This window comes from Sminthopsis crassicaudata, chromosome 3, assembly GCF_048593235.1.
Source record: "Sminthopsis crassicaudata isolate SCR6 chromosome 3, ASM4859323v1, whole genome shotgun sequence".
Classification (NCBI taxonomy): domain Eukaryota; kingdom Metazoa; phylum Chordata; class Mammalia; order Dasyuromorphia; family Dasyuridae; genus Sminthopsis; species Sminthopsis crassicaudata.
In genome coordinates, this window is record NC_133619.1 from 342,272,192 (window position 1) to 342,293,045 (window position 20,854).

The window sequence follows — 20,854 nt, forward strand, 5'->3', positions numbered from 1 at the left end:
CATGAGTACATTGTGTTGGTCAGTTTTGCATAACTTCTCTCTATATATATATATAATATATAAAGTCATCAATAAAACTTAGTAAAAATTAAGGCCATAATTAAAAACCTATAAAAATAGAGGTTAACCACAAGGTGGAGTTATAGTAGAATGTAACCAGGGACTGTTTAACAAATGCTTAATGAATACATGAAAGAATGAATATGAGTAAAAAGTGCATGTCTCAGGAATTTTTCTTGGAGGAAATATATGTCTTTAGTACAACTTTAGGTTTTAAGGAGATTCCCAAAGTGGAATGAATATTATTACTCTGTGCAAATGGTTTTAGAAATTGTGAGTTTCCTCCTGGGGATAGTTAGTGAATGAGGTAATGTTCCAGATGGAAGATGTCTTGGAATAGAGAATATTTCTTACATATACTACTATGCCTATAATCCTAAGCTTATAACTATGGTATTTTTTCTTAGCCAATAAATTGGGTATTAAAAGCAAGTGCTCCCTTGAAAGTATTTGTAATTATAGTTGTTGTCAGGCCACATGAAATAAACAGCTTTTTCCAGGTGAATGTTTTGGAAATAAGTAAATTTAAATATGGGTAATGCTTTACTTTAGTGTCTTTTACAGATCTAAAAATAGTTTAGAAATATAAAATACATTATGAATATCCTGATTTATCCATGAAATCAAGTAGGTTTAGTATATCAAAAGTACAATTATAATAGTAATAATTATAGCTAGTATTTACATAATGCTTTGAGGTTTACTAAGTACTATGTAAATATCACAACTAGAGGAGGTGCTATTATCCCCATTTTTCAGATGAGGAAATTGAGGCAAAGTTTTTTGTTTCATTTTTTTAAAGTAACTTGCCCAAGTACATGTCGCTAATACAGATTTGAATTCAGGTCTTCCTACCTTAAGTCTTCCTAATTCCAGACTTAACACTTCAGCTACCTGCACCACTTGCAGCCTATATAATTTATTGAAATATTATTCATTTACATAGTAGTTGCAGCTATACTGACTCAGTTAACTTGAAAATGTTTTGTTTTGGGAGTCCAAATGGAGCTGCAAATTATCATTTTCAAAGAGTCAAATAGCTTTAGTTTTTTGCTAATGTACGAAAATTGGTTTAAAAAAAAAAAACTTGAATAGGAGAAAGCATCAACATTAGGGAGGCAGAAAAAGATATGTCTTCTGGATCCTATTGCCTCTTCCATGGCAGAATGCTACAGAAAGAGTGTTATTTGAAAAAATTAAAGGGCAGAAATTCCCAGTGCATTTTGCCACACTGTTATAATCTCTCTTTCTTCCAAGTTCTCCCTGGCAGCAGTTTCTGCTGTTTCTGCTGGTTTATTTTTATCATCGTCAGAGAACTTGTGAAAACTGAAGACTGGTTTGGAATATAGCAAGCTTCTCTAGAACATTTCATATTCATTTACCCCTCAGTTTGATACAGAGAGAGACCAGCTCCAGGCTGGGAGGAAGTCTAGCTGTGGGAGGGAGGGATGAGTGGGAGCAGTAGCAGCCATGCACTCAAGGATGCTCTGGATTTCTTAACCTTTGAAAGCATCTCTCCCTAAGTGAGAGGGCCCATGGAAAGGCCTGGGATTTAGATGTCAGTCCTTTCTTCGAGAAGTGATTATGGCAACTCACTCAGCCTTTTCTTGCTTGTCATTGTGGGGGAAAAAACTATTGGGACCACCAACATACTGGGTCATGTGAGAAGAGTGCTTTATAAGCCCTGTTGTCATGCATCGTGCAGCTGGTTTCACTCCACCATTATTTCTGTTTTTGCCTTTCAGCACAGGGTACCACTTCCTCTATGTTTAGTCCTGTGAGATCTACTCAGGGTGGGAAGATGGCCTCTAAACGCCTTTAGCCCGAGCAACTTTAGCTAGCAAAGTGCACAGTGCAGCTGAGACACAACATGGAGATTTTTGGTCAGAAAGGCCTGGGTTCAAATCCTGTCCTTGAAACACTTAGCCAGCTGTGTTAACTCCAGCCAAGTCTCAGTTTTCCCTACTATAAAATAAGTGGTTTGGGCTAGATGGTCTCTAAGATCCAGCTCCAGAAACTATGAAAATGGTATTACAATTAATACATTTTAATTTCAGTACAGTGGGAATGGTAATTTTGTTATCTTTATAGCAACCCTAACAGGCAGATGTTATCATTATCCCTATTTTGCAGATGAGTAAATTGAAACAAGTAGAAGTTAAGGGATTTGGCCAGTGCTACTCAGCTAGTACGAGGCTGGATGTGAACTCAGGTCTTCCTGATTCCAAGCCTGGCTCTGTATCTGCTATATCATCTTACTGCCCCTAATTTTACATGTTTTCATGCAGCATAGCTTTTAGAATCATATTTGGGAATGAAAAGCAGTTTAACAACAATATGGAAATTTAAAAATAATTCACAATACAAAATTTTTGCAAGACAAAAGTAAAGTTTCTAAAATCCATGGAAAAAATGAGCAATAATCTTTTCCATGACCCCCCACTCCAGTATTTTACAAATTTTAATGGTCATTTCTTTTTCTTTTCTTTTCTTTTCTTTTTTATAGGATTTTACAGTGTTTGGAGGAAGCCTGTCAGGAGCTCATGCCCAAAAAATCTGTAAAGTAAATATTTAACCATTAAAAAATGCTCTTTTGTATGTATTTTACGTCAATGTCTATTGAAATATAAAACAGCCCATATAATGGGGTCTAATTGAACCTCTTGTGATTCAGTTACAATGCCTGCCTGTGTCATTGAAGCCCAAGAGCAGAAAAAAAAGTAGAGAATTAGTTTGTTGAGATTTGGGTTTGGGATAAAGGCAAAATAGTTGTCTTGTAATGTCCAAGATACCTTTTTTTCTATCAGGGGTATCTGTGTCATAGGAAAATGATTTGTCATGAGCCTCGGACAGAGAATACATAGTTTGGTTGCCATATCCATGCAGATAGGTTTGCCCACTCTATCAGAAGTACTTTTGAACAAGTAAACATAGTAAATTATTATGTGTACCAAAAAGACTATTATTGGCTACTGAATGCATATCGAATGCATATAATGAATGCATATAAAAAAGCATATAGGCTGGTATTTTAAAAAAATTTTGAAGAAAAATAAGGAAGATTTAGGGGCATAGTACACTCACAGTTTGTAAAATTTTTGGCCCTTCTTTCATACCAGAGAAGTCTGAATTATTAGGAAATTTAAAGATAAAATGCATTGATATTGTATAACACTATACACATATTTTATCATTTTTGAGTTTCTCACCTTTTTCTGAATCATCTGCAGCTTCCCCCAAAACTCCAAAAAAAAAAAAAAAATTCCCGTTTAATTTCTTATGCCAACCTGCAATGCATCAGAGCTGTGATTGGGAAAGTCAGCATGTGGAAGGAAAAGCTGTACTTGACACAGAAAGTAGATTTCTCTCTTTTCTAAATTTAGGGAGTGAGCTAAGGCACTCAAGGGGTTTTTAAAGATGTAGCCTTTTAAATATGCTTCAGTGTTTTTCCTTCTGCGAAGGTATTTAAGAAAATGAACCAAACTTGCATTCTTTTTGTCAACTTTGGTAAATCTTTCATGAAAAATGCTGTGAACTTGTGTTAAAATGATCTCAGTGCCAATGGGTAATGATGAGATGTTGTTATAACTCAGGTTTTTGTGCTTCCTGCAGATCATGGATCAGGCATTGCTGGTCGGGGCCCCTGTAATTGGACTGAATGATTCTGGAGGTGCTCGGATTCAAGAGGGAGTAGAATCTCTGGCTGGATATGCTGATATATTTTTGGTAAGAGACTTGGTTTGAAGAGAATGAAGTAAAAATATATGGAATTATTCAACTTTTGGTATGTCTCATTATCTCTCTTGAATTTTCTCCTGTTTTAATGAACTTTTTGTTAGTACATATCTTCTGGTTTTGCAAAGATATCTATGATGGTCAGCGATATTGAATCAGGGGAAAATGTGTTCATAGGTCATTTGTCTAGATTAAACATCTATGATTTTAAATTCAAGAACAAGAAACAAAACTTTACTCAACACAGAACTACATTTTCAAATGTACTTAAATTTGTCTTTATGATATGGTTAGGGGAGAGATTAAAGTAGGGCAAGAGGGAGATGGAAAAAGAGAAGAGAGAATTTAGTTCATTTTATTTTCTAAATAGCTTCACAAAAGGAGGAACAGTGAAATATTTAAGGAGAGAGAGTAATAGAGGAGTATAAGTAAGAGGAGGTAGAGTTCTCAACAAACATAACTAAAGAAAAGGAGATAGAGAGGAGAAAGTTGAATCAGGAAGCGATATTACTCTCTAGAGCAGGGGTTCTTAACCTTTTTTGTAATGGACCCTTTTGGCAGTCTGGTAAAAGCTATGCAACATTTTCCAGATTAATGTTATTAAATATATTATCCTTTATGAAGGAAACCAATTATATTGAATTCTAGTTACATATATATATATGTATAAAATATACATGTATATGTAAATATATGTATGTACATACATATATAACATATATATTTTTTAAAAAACACCGAGAGATACTCTTGTTATATTTTAACTTTTCCTTGGACTATATATAACATGAGTGGTTTATCACAGATGTTTGAAATAAATCAACCAACCACAATTTATTGAATACTTAACATGCTAAAGTGCTTTTAGCCAGTTCATCCCTCCTCACAGCTTTTCAGTTGTGAAGTCATTGCAGTTCAGCAGACAAGGCTGGGATTTTGGAGACAGAAGGCTTGAATTTGGTGTGACCTTGGGCAAATCACCAAATCTCTCTGACCCTCAGGATTTTTTCATCTATAAAATGAAGAAGTTGCACTAGATGCCTTCTGGGCTCCCCTTCTAGGTCTGAATCTATCATCCTGTGAGCTGTTTTTTATTGTTTGAATTTAAGCTCTAAGGCAGTACTCTGAATTCTAAAGTTATAGCAGTCTACCGGGGGAATAATTTTTTTCTTGGGGATTTATTGGCAGAGACTAGAACAAAATTAATCTAGGAACCAAAAAAACAAAACAAAACAAAACAAAAAAAAAAAAACCAAGTTTAAGCAAAGAGCCAGATTAGCTCATTGGCTTGATACATTCTCCTTAACCTTTCTTTGTGGTCTTCTACTCCTGTCCCAGTAGAGAAACGGGACACTAATTACATTTAAATTTTTTAATTCCCTAAGAATTTACATAGGTGAGGGGCAAAGATAGCATGATTGCAAAAGTTTAGAGTTGGAAGTTTATCTTAGAGGTCATTTATTCTAATATAGCACTATAAAATGATATGACCTGCATTATAAAAAAATTTTGGAAATAACAAAGTTTTTTATTTTAAAAACTGTTCATTTAACATTCAGCAAACATTCAGCCTACTTTTGTTCCAAGTACTTGGGATACAGAGACAGAAATGAAATGATCCCTGCTTTCAACAAACATGTTTTCTAATGATTAAGATAATTATTATAAAGATTTGGACAAAAAAAGAAAATGCATATAAAATACCTAAGCTGTTTATAGAATTCCATATTAACTTCTGAGTGTGCATATAACTGGGTTTTACTATAATATACAAATCTGTCTATGACCATTTTTTCTAATTTGTTTAAAGTTGTAAACAGCCAACTAAGAATAACTCTGAATGTTAAGTTTATGTGAATAGTACTTAATATAATCAAAAATCAGAGCAAATTTAATCCAACACTTATTTAGTGATGTGCATAATCTTTGGGTAATTGTGTCTATAGGTGACAGTGACTTTAATTTCATGTCATTTCCAAAGGCACTCCTACTTCTTTCCATTTTTTCCTTCTCACATCATTTGTAAACAGCAGCAGTTCATTTCAGTTTTCTCTTATATCATGCACAGCTTGATCCTTATTGTCCATATAGATGTATATGTCATAAAACAAGATTCTGAATTTCAGACATAAATATAAGAGAACTCTCAAAATCAAGCAAATAATTGGCTCAAAGTAGTCATATGCATGTAATTTCTTTGTTTAAAAATATTAATTTTAAAAGGACCTTAAAAAGGAAGAAAAATAAATAAAAATAATGATTTTGAATCTAACACCCCAACTGATAGTGTTGCCCATGTCCCTCATTTGTCACCTTAGCCTGACTTTCCCAGGATTATGCTTCTTGTTAGCATACTATTCTACTATATCTTTTCTTTTCTTACCTTTATCTAAGCATCCTAAAATGAGACTTTCATATGTTTTTATTTCCCCTATCCCCAGATATATTCTTTTCTGACTACCTGGTCTCTGAGTCTCCTTAGAAAACTGTCACTTCATCTCCTTTGACTCTTTATCAATTAGAAAATGGCTCTTACAAGTTTGAATAAGTTTCTTATATATTTTAGAAATGAAATCCTTATCAATTTGCTGCAAAGATGTTTTTCTCCCTCAGTTGTGTTTCCTTTTAAATTTTTAGCTGTATTGGTTTTGTTTGTGTAAACCTTTTTTACTTTTACATAATCACAACTGCCCATTTTATCTTCTGTGATTTTTTTCCTACCTGTTGTTTGTTCATGAATTCTTTTCCCTATCTGTAGATCCAAAAGGTAATTTCTTCCTTGCTTTCTTGTTTATGTTGCCACTCTGTATGTCTAAGTATGGATTCACTTGGAGCTTATTTTTATTTACAGTGTGAGAGGTTGGTCTATACCTAATTTCTACTACATTGTTTTCCAATTTTTCCAACAGTTTTTGTTGAATAGTGAATTCCTGCCCCAGTAGTTGGAATCTTTGGATTTCTTGAACACTAGCCTACTATGTTCATTTGTTTCTGTATATTTCATACTTAATCTAAATCACTGATCAACTTCTTAACCAGTACCAAATCATTCTAATGATAATATTTTTATGCTATTTGAAATTTATAACAAGACCTCCTTTTTTTCTCTTTTTTTTTCATTATTTCCATTGAGATTCTTGACCTTTTGTTCTTCTAGATGAATTTTGTCATTTTTTATAGCACTACAAAATAATTCTTGGTAGTTTGAATGGTATGGTACTAAATAAGTAAATTAATTTAGGTAGCATTGCCATTTTTATTACATTGACTCAGCCTACCAAAGTGCAATTTTGTAGTTATTTAGACCTGTCTATTTGTATAAAAAATGTTTCATAGTTGTATTATATAATTCCTATTTATGTCTTTGTGGATATACTTTGAAGTATTTTACATATCCAGTAGTTATTTTGAGTGGAATTTCTTTATTTTCCTTCAGGGTTTTGTTGGTAATATATAAAAATCCTGTTGATTTATAAATTTGTAAATTTGTTTTATGTTCTGCCACTTTGCTAAAATTAATTTTTAGTTGGCTCCCTAACTTCTCTAAGCTATATCATCTTCAAAAAGTGATGATTTTATTTCCTCTTTGTCTATGCTTATTCCCTCAATTTCCTTTTCTTGTCTTATTGCTATAGCTAGTATTTCTACCACTATACCAAATAGTAATGGTGATGATAGATAACCTTGCTTTATCTCTGATCTTACCAGAAAGTCTCTTGTTTATCTTTTCTACATATGATGTTGGTCCTGGATATTAGATATATACCACTTATTTTAAGGAAAGGTCCATTTATTCATATTTTTTTTTGTTTTATTTAATTGGTATGGGTATTGTCAGAAACTTAGAGCAGGAGTTAATAATTTTTTGTGTGTGTCATAGACCCATTTGACAGTCTGGTAAAGTAACATTATAGACCCCTTCTCAGAATAATACTTAAAATACATAATTAAAATATATGCTAAATTTCACTTAGAGGTTAGTAAAAATAAAGATGTTGGTTTTTTTTCCTATATAAATTCACAAAACTCCTGAAATTTATATGTGGACTTCCTTAATAACCCCTCCTTTAAAGGGATTTTTGAAATCCACAGAAAAATCATAGTGGGGGCCAAAAAGGGGGCTAAAAGTAGATGGAAGGAACCTATCTACTTTTTAATCAGCTTTCACCTTAACTACAATATTTTTTTAAAATTGCATTTGTATAACACTTTACTTCATACAAAGAACTTTTCCCCTAACAAATTTGTAAGGGTAGGTTTACACATATACATATCCCCATTTTAAAGATGAGGAAATTGAGATTTAGAGGAAATTAAATACTTTCCCCACATATTTATTAAGAGTTGGTCTCTAAAGTTAAGCAAACTTCTTTTGGCCCCCAATCCAGTATCCTTCCAGGCTACTTGGAGACAGCCTGAAGAGAGAGGAAAAAAAAAAACAAAACACAACTTTACTAAGAGATTATAGGATTTTTTTTCTCTAGCCACCTGGATGCAATTTCTGTGTAAATAATCCAAATGTTATTTTATTGTTGCCTTTATCTTTTTGCAGATAAAGCCTTGAGTGTGCTCAGTAACCAGATGACTTTGCCTTTTCTCTTTTGGCAGAGGAACGTCATGGCGTCGGGAGTTGTCCCACAGATCTCTTTGATCATGGGCCCGTGTGCAGGAGGAGCTGTCTATTCCCCTGCCTTAACAGACTTCACATTCATGGTGAAGGTAAGCCTTGGGTATCTATTTCCATGGTTCCTTTCAGAATTGGATGTTTCTCATATGTAGCAACACTAATGCCCGACCTAGATCTCATTTGTTATCTGAATTCACTAGATTCCAGCGAGCTGCCCATGATAAGTGGTCAGAAGGTGGCAGTGGTCATTAAGATGGGGGATTCCATTGACTAGAATGAAATGCATTTTCACATGGTCAGTGAATTGCAAATATATTCCAAACACTGAATCCTTGGGTGGAAAATAATCTCCAAATATCATTAAGCCAAAGATATCAGACATAAGGCCTGTAAGGCCACAATACTCCTGAATGTGTCTTTACCAGATTAAAATTGGGAAATACTTTTTAAAATTAATTAATTAATTAAAAATGAGCATGTGGTTTTTAAAAATCAATATGAAGCCCTCAGGGATCTCTATATACAGTGTAGCAGCCCCCTTTTCCATTTGAGTTTAACACCACTAATCTGATTTGTTAGTGTCTTAGGACAGATCAGTCATAAAGTTTTAGAGCCAAAAGTAACCGAAAAGATCATTCTGATTCTCCTGTTAAATGTTGAAAAAAGAAGCTGTGGCCCAGAGAAGTGAAATGAATTCCAATGGTTTTTCTGTACTTCATTGTATTCTGTCCTCAAAAGTCTCCAGGAAAAGTGCTTTTATACCTTATAATGTTAGAATTTTTTTTTCTAACTTTCTGTTATATTGGGGCCATTTCATCTTGTTAAAAATGATTTTATTTAATTGTTATGTATGTATTAATGCTAAACAAATAAAATAATCAAGCAATATGGAGCAAACTTTAAACTTAAACTTTTTAGAGATTTTATTAAGAAAAAATTATTTTATTAAAGATTTCTAACTACATCCAAAAAATTTCAAACATTAAGTTTTTGAAAATTTTGAATCCCAAATTTTCTCCCTCCCTCTTAATTCCCTAATTGCCATCCCTTTAGAAGGCACACAAGATATCAGTTTTCATGTATAAAGTAGAATGAAACCTATGTAAAATTAATTTTATCAAAATGTTAAAAATGATTTGTTTTGGGTCCATTTCTGATTCCACCTGTGTACTTTTAAGATTTTGTTGGTGTGGTCTTTTTTTTTTTTTAATATTGAATTGTCATAGGATCATAATTTAGAGTGAGAAGAGATGTTAGAATCTAGTTAGTCCAGTTCTCTCATTTTACATATGAGGAGTTGAGACTCCTAGAGATCCAGGACTTGTGTAGGACTTCACAGCTTGTCAGTGTTTAAGAGAAGATTTAAATCCTTCTCTTTCTGACTCCATGGGCATTTTATCCACTATGTTCTGTGTTGCTTCTCTCACATTAATATGCATGTTTTTTATTCTGAGGATGTGGCTGTTTCTTATTTTGTATGTCTTTCCTTTTTTCATATTTGTATTTTTCAATTTTTGGATATAGCTCTATTCTCTTACATTAATAATAACATAAATTTCTCAGCTATTCCTTGATATTGGAACCTATAAGTTGCTTCAACCCTTTTGGTATTGTTTTTATTTACAAATAAATTAAGTGTTAACATTTTTGCATAGATTAGTCTCCTTTTTTCAAGTTCTGAAATTGATTCATTTAGAGCTTTAAATTCTCTGAAATTCTTTTTTTCTTCACTTATGATTCCCTTATCTTATTTTGATAACTTAAAACTTTCTCTCCTTTTTTTGTTTAAATTTTCTAATTATTGATCAGTTTTATTTGTCTTTTTAAAAAAATCTTAGTTTTAGTTATATTTTACTTGTGTTTTTTTTTATTTTCAGTTTTATCAATCTTTATTTCATTACCTTTTTATTTTTTCTACTGGTAATTTTATTGTTTGATTTCTAATTTTAAAAATCCCTCAGTTTCAATTTATCAAGTGTCTTTTTTTTCTTGTTAATTTATGTATTTACTGTCAAACATTTGCCTTTAAATATTGTTTTGATTGCATCGAATAGATTTTCTTATGTATATTTATATCTGTATTGCCATTATCATTGAAGTAATCTGCTGTTGTTTTTACAAGATCTCCTTTTACTGGTATCAGGACACTTTTTAGTATCCATATGGACCTGCAGATTTAACTTATATCATTAATTACTTCTAGTTTTAAGTACATCAAGATCCATAAATATATATACAGTGTCTCTAAATTAGAGGTAGACTTCTCTGACCTATTATAATCAATTTTTTTCAGCATATCTTCCATGTGTAATTGATATTATTCTTGTTTTTTCCCATTGCTTTATTCATAGCTATTAGGTCTATTACAGAGATACATATTCTATTAGAGATTAATCTATTAGATTCACATGTCTATTATTCTATAAGATTATAATTTGTTTAACACAATATGAAGATTTCTAATATTTTATTTATCTTTTACATACATTTTTTAATATCTTGATAGTGAAGTCCTAAAATTGACTTTTATTGTCCTAATTCATCCTGGCAGGGACAGGCACCTATCCTTTAAAAATTTCCTTTCTACATTATCTGATGTGTTGATATATCATTTTGAATGTTACCTTTAAGTTTAGCTTCCTTGCTTTTCTTTTACTTTAGAAAGGCTGGTTTGGCCTAGTATATAGAAAGAGATTATCTGAGTCAAGATGCTCTGGTTTCAAGTTCTGTCTTGAATCCATTCTAGCTTTATAACCATAGGTGAGTCTCATTGTCCCAGGCAATTGTAGGTTCCAAGATTGGAAGATGGAAGGGACTTCAGAGACCATCTTGTCCAATCCCCTCATTTTATAAATCAGAAAACCAGTGCAGAGGGGAGTTAAGTGACTTTCCCAGTCATTAGAGACAGGATTTGAACTTGGTTGCTTTTATTCCAGAGCTATATAGGGATATAAGATACTGAGCTCTATCAGTGGAAGGAGTTTCCTGTTTTGGAATCACAAATCCAGCTCTCTTTTTCCCAAACCTCTTTTAATGCTCTCTAGTTTGAATTGAAATTTGTCTATTATCAGTGTCACATTTACTTTTCTGTAAAACAATAATAATAAAAAATGTTGATATAGTGGTTCTATTTTCATTTGAGCTAGTAGTATTTAGAGCTTGGAAAGAGTCTTAAAAATCACATTGTGAAGGGGTGGGTCTGGGCAGAACCAAGATGGCAGAGAAAAGACAGGGACTTGCCTGAGTTCCCCCAAATTCTCCTACAGATAAATTTCAAATAATGTCCCAAAACAAATTCTAGAGTGGCAGAACCAACAAAAAGAAGGGCTGAAATAACTTTCCATTTCAAGGTAACTTAGAAGGTTGGAAGGAAAAGCCTTTCTCACTGAAGTGAGAGTAGAGTGCAGGGCAGGCCCTTCCTGGCAAACCAGCAATGAGGTTCTGGGCTTCTGCACCCGACAGCCATCAGTAAGTCCTGGACTCCTGGGCTCCTGCACCTGGCAGCCGGTAGTGAGGTCCTGGGCTCCTGCAGCTGGAAGCTGGCATCAGGCCTTGGGGTGATTGGATCAGTGCCAGCAACTTTTGGAGATCTGGGTACAAATATAGTCTGTCAGACAGCAGGGTAGGAGATTATAGGGCATCCTTTATTGGTACTGGGGGGGGCAGGACTTTGTTACATTTCCATACACAATTCTAAGTCCTAGTCCTAGAGGAACACTAGTATACTGGAATGTACTACCAGGGAATGGAGCTGGTCATAGCTCGAGATCAGAAAAGAGTACTTGTGGTTTCTTATGGACCAAAGTACAGGCCAGCAGAACAATAACCACACCTCTCCTTAGATCATACCACTTTGGAAAAATGGAAAACTTACAGAATCGCAGAACTAGCTTTGTAAATCTGAAGCTTAGGACAGTACTCCCTCTACTCTGGGAGCAGAAACCAACTCAAACATAAATTTAAAAGTCAAGAAATAGGTTAGAAAAATGAAGAAATGACAAAAAAAGGAGCTTAACCTTAGAAACTTGCTATGGTGAAAAAGAAGATCAAAAAAGATACTCAGAAGATGTTTATGAAGTCAAAACTTCTTTGTCCAAAGCTTCAAAGAAAAATATAAATTGGTCTCAGGCCCAAAAGAATTCCTGTAAAAAAAAAACAAATAAAATAGGTAGAGGAAAAGTTGGAGAAAGAAATGCGAATGATGAAAGAAAACAGAAAAAAAGAGTTCATACCTTGGTAAAGGAGGTACAAAACTCCGCTGAAGAGAACTCAAAATATTACAAAAATTAATGTTGAAAATTCTTTATATGAAATTGAAAAAATATAATAATATTAAGTAAAAAAAATTGATTTTTAAATATGAGACTGAAGAGAAGCATAAAAAATAAACAGGAAAGAGAAATCATAAAGAACTCAATAAGGTTAAAATTTATATTCCTACATGGGAAGTTGATTTTTGTGACTCTTAAGAACTTTTTTTTTATTTAGGTAATTGTAAGGAGTATATATAGACAAAGGGCCCAGATTTGGGTTGAGTATAATGGGACAACATTTTTAAAAACCACAGTATTAAGGGTTGAGAAAGAAGGATGCCTTGGGAGAAGAGAGACGGGAAAAGTAAATTATCTTATATAAAAGAGACACAAAAAAGCTTCTACAATAGAGGACAATATGGAGGGAGGTGATGGACAACTTTTTTTTCTCTCTTTTTTTTTTAATTATAACTTTTTATTGACAGAACATATGCCTGGGTAATTTTTTATAACATTATCCCTTGTATTCACTTCTGTTCTGACTTTTCCCTTCCCTCCCTCCACCCCTCCCCTAGATGGCAAGCAGTTTTATACATGTTAAATAGGTTATAGTATATCCTAGATACAATATATGTGTGCAGAACCGAACAGTTCTCTTGTTGCACAGGAAGAATTGGATTCAGAAGATAAAAATAACCTGGGGAAAAAAAAAACAAAACAAAAAATGCAAACAATTTACACTCATTTCCCAGTGTTCCTTCTCTGGGTGTAGCTGATTCTGTCCATCATTGATCTATTGGAACTGAATTAGATCTTCTCTTTGTCAAAGATATCTACTTCCATCAGAGTACATCCTCATATAGTATTGTTGTTGAAATGTATAATGATCTCCTGGTCCTGCTCATTTCACTCAGCATCAGTTCATGTAAGTCTCTCCAGGTCTTTCTGAAATCATCCTGTTGGTTATTTCTTACAGAACAATGATATTCCATAATATTCATGTACCACAATTTGCCCAACCATTCTCCAATTGATGGACATTGATTCATTTTGATGGATAGACAACTTTAGAACCTTACTTTCTCAAAGAGGGAGTAAGATATACCCTCAAAGGGATTTAGAAATCTATCTTACCCTACAAAGAAATATGAGGGGAAGTGGATAAAGGAAGGAATGGAAACTAATAGAAGGAAGAATAGATTGGGAGAGGTAGTTATATCAGAAGCAAAATATTTTTTTTTTAGAATTTTTTTTCCTAATTATGTGCAAAGACTATTGTTAGCCTTCATTTTGAAAAAATTTGGAATTCCAAATTTTTCTCACTACCCTGACTCCCTCTGCATTCAAAAGGAAAAAATGAAAAAAAAAAAAGTGAAAAGGTATGCTTCAGTCTTCCTTCAGTCTATCAATTCTTTGCCTCATGAAGGGATAGCATTTTCTATCAAGGGTTCTTTGTACTTGTCTTGGAACACTGTGTTGCTGAGAAGACCTAAGCCATTTATAGTTGATGATCATACAGTGTTGGTGACATTGTGTACAATGTTTTTCCTGCTTTTGCTCATTTTACTCTTCTTCAGTTTGCACAAGTCTTTCCAGATTTTTCTGAAATCTACCTGTTCATCATTCTTTTTCTTTTATAATAGGTTTTTATTTTTCAAAATACATGCAAAAATAATTTTCAATATTCATCTCTGCAAAACCTTATGTTCTAAATTTTTCTCTCTCCCTACTCCCAGATAGCAAGCAATTCTTGTGCAATCCTTCTAGACATATTTCCATACATCATACTAGACATGAAAAATCAGATCAAAAAGGGAAAAAATGCTGTTCATCATTCTTAGTGCACAACAGTATTCCATTATATTTGTATACTATATGTTCAGCCATTTCCTATTTGATAGTCATTTCCTCAATTTCCACTCTTTTTCACTATGAAAGCAGCTGCTATAAATATTTTTGTACATGCAGGTTCTTTTTCCTTTTTTACGATCTCTTTGGGATATGACTAAGTAATGGTACTGCTAGATAAAAGATTTGGTTACCTTTTGGACATAGTTCTAAATTGATCTCCAGAATCACTAGATCAGTTCACAACTCCACCAATAGTATATTAGTATCGTAGTTTCCTCACATCCTCTCCAGTATTTATCATTTTCCTTTTATGTTTTAACAGATCTGATAGGTCTGAAGTGGAACTTCAGAATTATTTTAATTTGTATTTCTTTAAAGTGATTTAGAGTACTTCTTCATATAACTATAAATAGCTTTTATTTCTTCTTATGAAAACTACTTTGTTCATATACGTTCGTCATTTATCAATTGAGAAATAATTTGTATTCTTATAAATTTTATTCATTTCTCTATATATTATATATTTTGAGAAATGAGATTTTCATCAGAGACACTTGCCATAAAGATTGTTTCTCAGCTTTCTGCTTTCCTTCTAATCTTGGATGCATTGTTTTTGTTTGTGTAAAAGCCTTTTAATTTAGTACAATCAAAACTATTTTGTTCTTCATAATGCTATTTCTTTTGGGGGCATGAATTCTTCCCTTTGTATAGATCTAACCAGTTTTGCTCTTCTAATTTGCTTTTGGTGTCACCATTTATGTCTAAATCATGAACCCTTTTTGATTGTCTTATATGGTAGATGGTACGAGATGTTGGTCTGCATCTAGTTTATGTTCTATTGTTTTCCACTTTTCTCAGCAGTTTTTGTCAAATGATGAGTTCTATCCCAGAAGTTGGGGTCTTTGGGTTTATCATTGTCTGTGGTACCTTTTAACAAGATGTAATTTGCTTCCTTTTCTCCTTTAATTAGGTCTGCTTTTGCTTTTGCTTTGTCTGAGATCAGGATTGCTCCCCCTATTTATTTATTTTCTTTTTAGTTCAGCTGGCCAGAATACATTCTGCTCCACCACCCTTCCCCTTTACCTTTTCTCTGTGTGTGTCTCTCTATATGTAGGATTCTGGGTTGATCCATTCCCATTCTTGTACACAGTAACAATTACTAACTGTGTATCCTCATCATTTTTGAGAGAGGTGAGACTGTTTTGCAACATTCTCTCATTCTGGAAGCTTTCATACTATTTAATCTTATTTTATCCTAATTGAACATGCCAAACAGTCGGTCTTTATCTTCCAAAAATGAAGCTATGTGTATGTTAGATTTTCTGACAGAATGACTTTTTAAAAACTAGGAACTATGCAGACAGCATAATGACACATATAGGCAATAATTCCCTAGTTGTCTATAGAGTGAATAGAAATTAAGTTAAATAAAATGGTCTGTCAACATGGCAGAAACCATGGGCTTGGGAGTAAAGATCCCTTGACATTTCCTACTGTTGAAGGAAATTGAGAACCGTTGGCTAGAGACATGAAAGTGGTGGAGATGTGACCCTCCCAAGATGGATAAGAGTGATTTTGGGGAGGAAAGGCCAAGGTGGTGAATGAAGGCAGGGACCCACCCGAACTCTCCCCCAAGCCCCTCCAAAGACTTTTAAATAATGACTCCAAACACATTTTAGAGTGTCAGAATCCACAAAAGAAAGAATAGAACGGTTTTCCAGCTGGATACAACTCAGAAGGTCGGGAGCAGCACCAAGGTGGTACTGGAGCCCAGTCACAACAAAGGGCAGGCCAGTAAGCCCAGGCCACTAAATCAGTGTCAGTGGAGGCTTCTGGAAGTCTCAGTCCATGGAAGGGGGCTGGACAGCTGGTCAGAAGAAGATCATGGGGATCTCCATGCAAGCACTGAGGCAGGACTCTGCTCCTATACAGTTCCAGGTTTCAGTGCTGGCTCATAGTACAGGTCCCTAGAAGGAGCTCTGAAAACAGCTGCACAAAACCTTTAAAACTTGGGAAAGTTTACTCTCCACCCTGAAAACAGAGCTCTACTTCAACAGAGAGTTAAAAGCCAAGTAATAAACTGGGAAAATAAGCAAGCAACAGAAAAAGATTCTGGCCATAGAAAGTTACTGTGGTAACAAGGAAAATCAAGATACATTCAGAAGAAAATACATCCATAGTCTCCAAGAAAAATATGAATTAGGCTCAGGCCAAGGAAGAGTTCAAGTAAGAGAGTTAGAGGAAAAATGGGAAAAGAAATGAAAGTGATGCAAAAAGAAATACAAAAAGCTAATGAGGAGAAGAATGCCCTAAAAAGCAAAAATGACCAAATGGGAAAAGGGGGTACAAAAGTTTATTGAGGAGAATAACTCTTTAAAATTTAGAATTGAGGGGCAGATAGATAGCACAGTGGATAGAGCACCAGCCCTCAAGTCAGGACGACCTGAGTTCCTAACTGTTTGACCCTGGGCAAGTCACTTAATCCCAATGGCCTCAACAACAACAAAAATTAGAATTAAGTAAATGGAAATTAATGACTTTATGAGAAATCAAGAAGTAATAAAACAAAACCAAAAGCATGAAAAAATAGAAAATAATGTGAAATATCTCATGGGAAAAATAACTAACCAGGAAAATAGATCCAGGAGGGATAATTTTAAAACTATTGGTCTACCTGAAAGCCATGATCAAAAAAAAAAAAAGAACCTAGACATTGTCCTTCAAGAAATTATCAAGAAAAACTGTCCTGATAGTCTAGAACCAGAGGGTAAAATAGAAGTTGAAAGGATCCACAAATCATCTCTTGAAAGAGATCCCTAGTTTTCATCTCCCAGGAATATTATAGCCATATTTTGGAACTCCCAGGTCAAGGAAAAAATATTGCAAGCATTCAGAAGGAAACTTTTCAAGTATTGTGAACCTTCAGTCAGGATAACACAAGATTTGGCATCTTCTACATTAAAGAATCAGAAGGTTTTAAATAGAATATTCCAGGGAGCAATGAATCTAGATTTATAACCAAAAATCACCTAGCAAAACTGAGTTTAGTCATTTAGGGGAAAAGGTGGATATTCATTGCAATAGAGGACTTTCAAGCATTTATGATGAAAAGACTAGAGCTGAATAGAAAATTTGATTTTCAAATCCAGGACTCAGAGGAAGTATAAAGGTTTAATCAGGAAAGGAAAATCATAAAGGACTTAATATAAGTTAATCTGTTTACATTCCTACATGGGAGGATGATATTAGTAACTTAAGAATTTACTATTAGGGCATTAGAATGAGTATATTACTATTATTAGATAATTAGATTATCTAATAATTAAACTAGATCATTAGAGTATATTAGATATATTGCTATATTATGTTGAAAGCACAGATGTGAGTTGAATATAAAGGGAGAATATCTTAAAAAAAATAAAATTAAAGGATGAGAAAGGAATGTATTAAGAGAAAAGGAAAGGGGAAGGTGGAATAACATAAATTATCTGCCACAAAAGAAGCAAGAAAAAGCTTGTACAGTGAAGGAGAAGAGAGGGAGGGAGTGAACCTTACTTTCATCAGAATTGGCTCAAAATGGAAATAGCATACAGACTCAATATGGGTATAGAAATCTATCTTACCCCTCAGGAAAGGAGGTGGGAAATGGAATATAAGAAAGGGAAAAGTGATAGAAGAAAGGGCATATTAGGGAAGGGGTCAGAAGTAAAACACTTTTGAGGAAGGATAGGATTAAAAGAGAGGGAGAAGGGAATAAACAAGTGGGAAACATATACACACATACTTATAGAAAAGAATAATTATTGTGCTTTCCAAAGATAATTTATGAAAACAAATATAATTATGAAATCTTAAAATAATGTGGACCTAAAAATTTAGAAGCACCCCACCATTTGTTAATTTTATTATAACAAAATTAATATGAATATAGTAAATAGTTCAAATGAAGTGATGGACCCAAACATATCCATACTAGCAAAATGGCAAATTTCATATAGCATCACAGTGGTTCTTCAAGAGCTTCAGTGTCTAATGATGCCTATAGAAATTTTAAAGCTTTCTCAGCCAGCAGGACAATGTTGCAGCAATTCATTAATTAAAACAATTTTCTCCTTAATTAAAGTTTTAAACTATCTTTATTTTCCATAGTAATAAATTTTATAGATGCATCTTGTAAATGTACTGGAAAGGAAGTTCCTATTCAAAAGCAATTTCTCTTAAGATGTTCTAAATGATACTGATTTTTTTTTCATTTGAATTGTAAGTTGTATTATAACAAATGATCTTGTCATGTGTCACCATTGTTCACTTAGTTGAACTTATGGTATCAAGAAAGTCTTTTTAAATTTATTACTGTCATAACCAGCCATTTAGTAGACACAAACGTTTTAATTTCCAGTGTGATTCAGAAAGCTTAATGGATTACTAATGGAGCTTGTAGGCTAACCTTTCAGTCCTCCCTTTGTAAAAGGAGAGTAAAGATTGGCAGTTCTGGGGTCATTATTTTTATTAATAAATACCTTTCGTTTTAAATGGTGCCCCAGCAAGCTAATTTACTTCTTCCCAACCTTTGGCCATCATCCTCTCTTCCCTGGGCTTTTGGGGAGGGGTCCAGCATTCTTTCTCCCCCACTTCCATGACAGGGTGCCACTTCTCTCCTAAAATCACTCTTCTCCTGGCAGAGACACTCTCACTTCTGGCCAACACTCAGCCCAGTAAAATTGGAAGAGATTCCCGATTCCCTTTGCTTCTTATTTTGGAGCTACATTTAATCCTCCTCAGCCTGGGAAATAAGTATCTAAACTGTTTGCAAATTTGGATCACCCCCTCTACTAGCCCTGTTCTGCTAGAGTGCTAGCGGTGACCAATAATTTTTTTTAATTTTTAAAAATGTATTTGTTTTTTTAATTAAAGCTTTTTATTTTCAAAACATATGCATAGACAATTTTCTTTTTCTTTTTAATTTTTTTATTCATTTTTCCAAATTATCCCCTCCCTCCCTCCACTCCCTTCCCGCAATGGCAGGTAATCCCATACATTTTACATGTGTTACAATATAACCTAGATACAATATATGTGTGTAAATACCATTTTCTTGTTGCACATTAATTATTAGCTTCCGAAGGTATAAGTAACCTGGGTAGATAGACAGTAGTGCTAACAATTTACATTCACTTCCCAGTGTTCCTTTTCTGGGTGTAGTTGTTTCTGTCCATCATTGATCAACTGGAAGTGAGTTGGATCTTCTTTATGTTGAAGATATCCACTTCCATCAGAATACATCCTCATACAGTATTGTTGTTGAAGTGTATAGTGATCTTCTGGTTCTGCTCATTTCACTCAGCAACAGTTGATGTAAGTCTCTCCAGGCCTCTCTGTATTCCTCCTGCTGGTAACTGTATTTGTTTTTAACATTTACTTTTATAATGTTCTAATTTCCATTTGTTTTGTTTTTTCCTTCCCAAGATGGAAATCATTCTAACACTGGGTATATGTATATAATCATATTAAACACATTTCCACATTTGCCATGTTGTGAGAGAAGTATCGGAACAACAGGGAAAAACTATGAGAAAGAAAAAACAACAAAAAAGTGAAAATAGTATGCTGCCATCTGCATTCAGACTCCAGTGTTCTTTCTCTGGATGTGGATGACATTCCCATCATGAGTCTTTTGGAATTGTCTTAGATCATTGTTTACTGAGAAGAGCAAAGTCTGTCAAAGTTGATTAGCCATACAATCTAGCTGTTACTGTGTATACTGATCTCGTGGTCCTGCTCACTTCATTCAATATCAGTTTATCTAAGTCTTTCCAGATTTTTCTGAAATCTGCCTGCTCATCATTTCTTATAGAATAATAATATTCCATTACATTCCTTCAGCCCCCCAATTGATGGGCACCCCTCCAGTTTCCAAATCCTTGCCATCACAAAGATCTCTGCTATAAATATTATATGACCTCTTTGGGACTGGTCAGTATTTTTACAGTGATAAATGCAGTCGTTTCTCAAGATTACTCAGAACTTCTGGCTTAGCAAAGGTTTTTGTGGCTAAAAGGATGGGCTGCCTGAAGATTCCCCTACACTGTAGTTCCAAAAATTGGACTTATCCTTCAAAATTGAAAAAAAGGGTCTCTTGACCAGAATTACACTTATATGATTGTTTTTTGCTACAGCTTATCAGATTTAGAATTCAATGGGAGGAACAAAACCTTCTATTAGAATTTGGTACAGATTTAGCTTTACTTTTTCTTTTCAAGCTCTTCAACAAATAGTTGAAAAGAGAAGAATCTAGGTGCATTTGCAGATCCCAGAATTGGGCTTCTAC

General features: G+C 33.9%; 1 protein-coding gene across 2 annotated transcripts in view; it reads left to right on the top strand.

Annotated features, from left to right (window-relative positions):
- Positions 1-20,854, top strand: part of PCCB (propionyl-CoA carboxylase subunit beta) — a 61,731-nt gene that overhangs the window by 4,858 nt on the left and 36,019 nt on the right. For both annotated transcript variants that reach the window (XR_012488124.1, XM_074301600.1), the window contains exons 4-6: positions 2,567-2,623; positions 3,673-3,786; positions 8,404-8,514. Coding sequence is in view for 1 of the 2 variants with exons in the window: in XM_074301600.1 (XP_074157701.1) it covers positions 2,567-2,623; positions 3,673-3,786; positions 8,404-8,514 (282 nt within the window). In the remaining variant the exon portion in view is untranslated. The remainder of the gene's footprint in view (positions 1-2,566; positions 2,624-3,672; positions 3,787-8,403; positions 8,515-20,854) is intronic.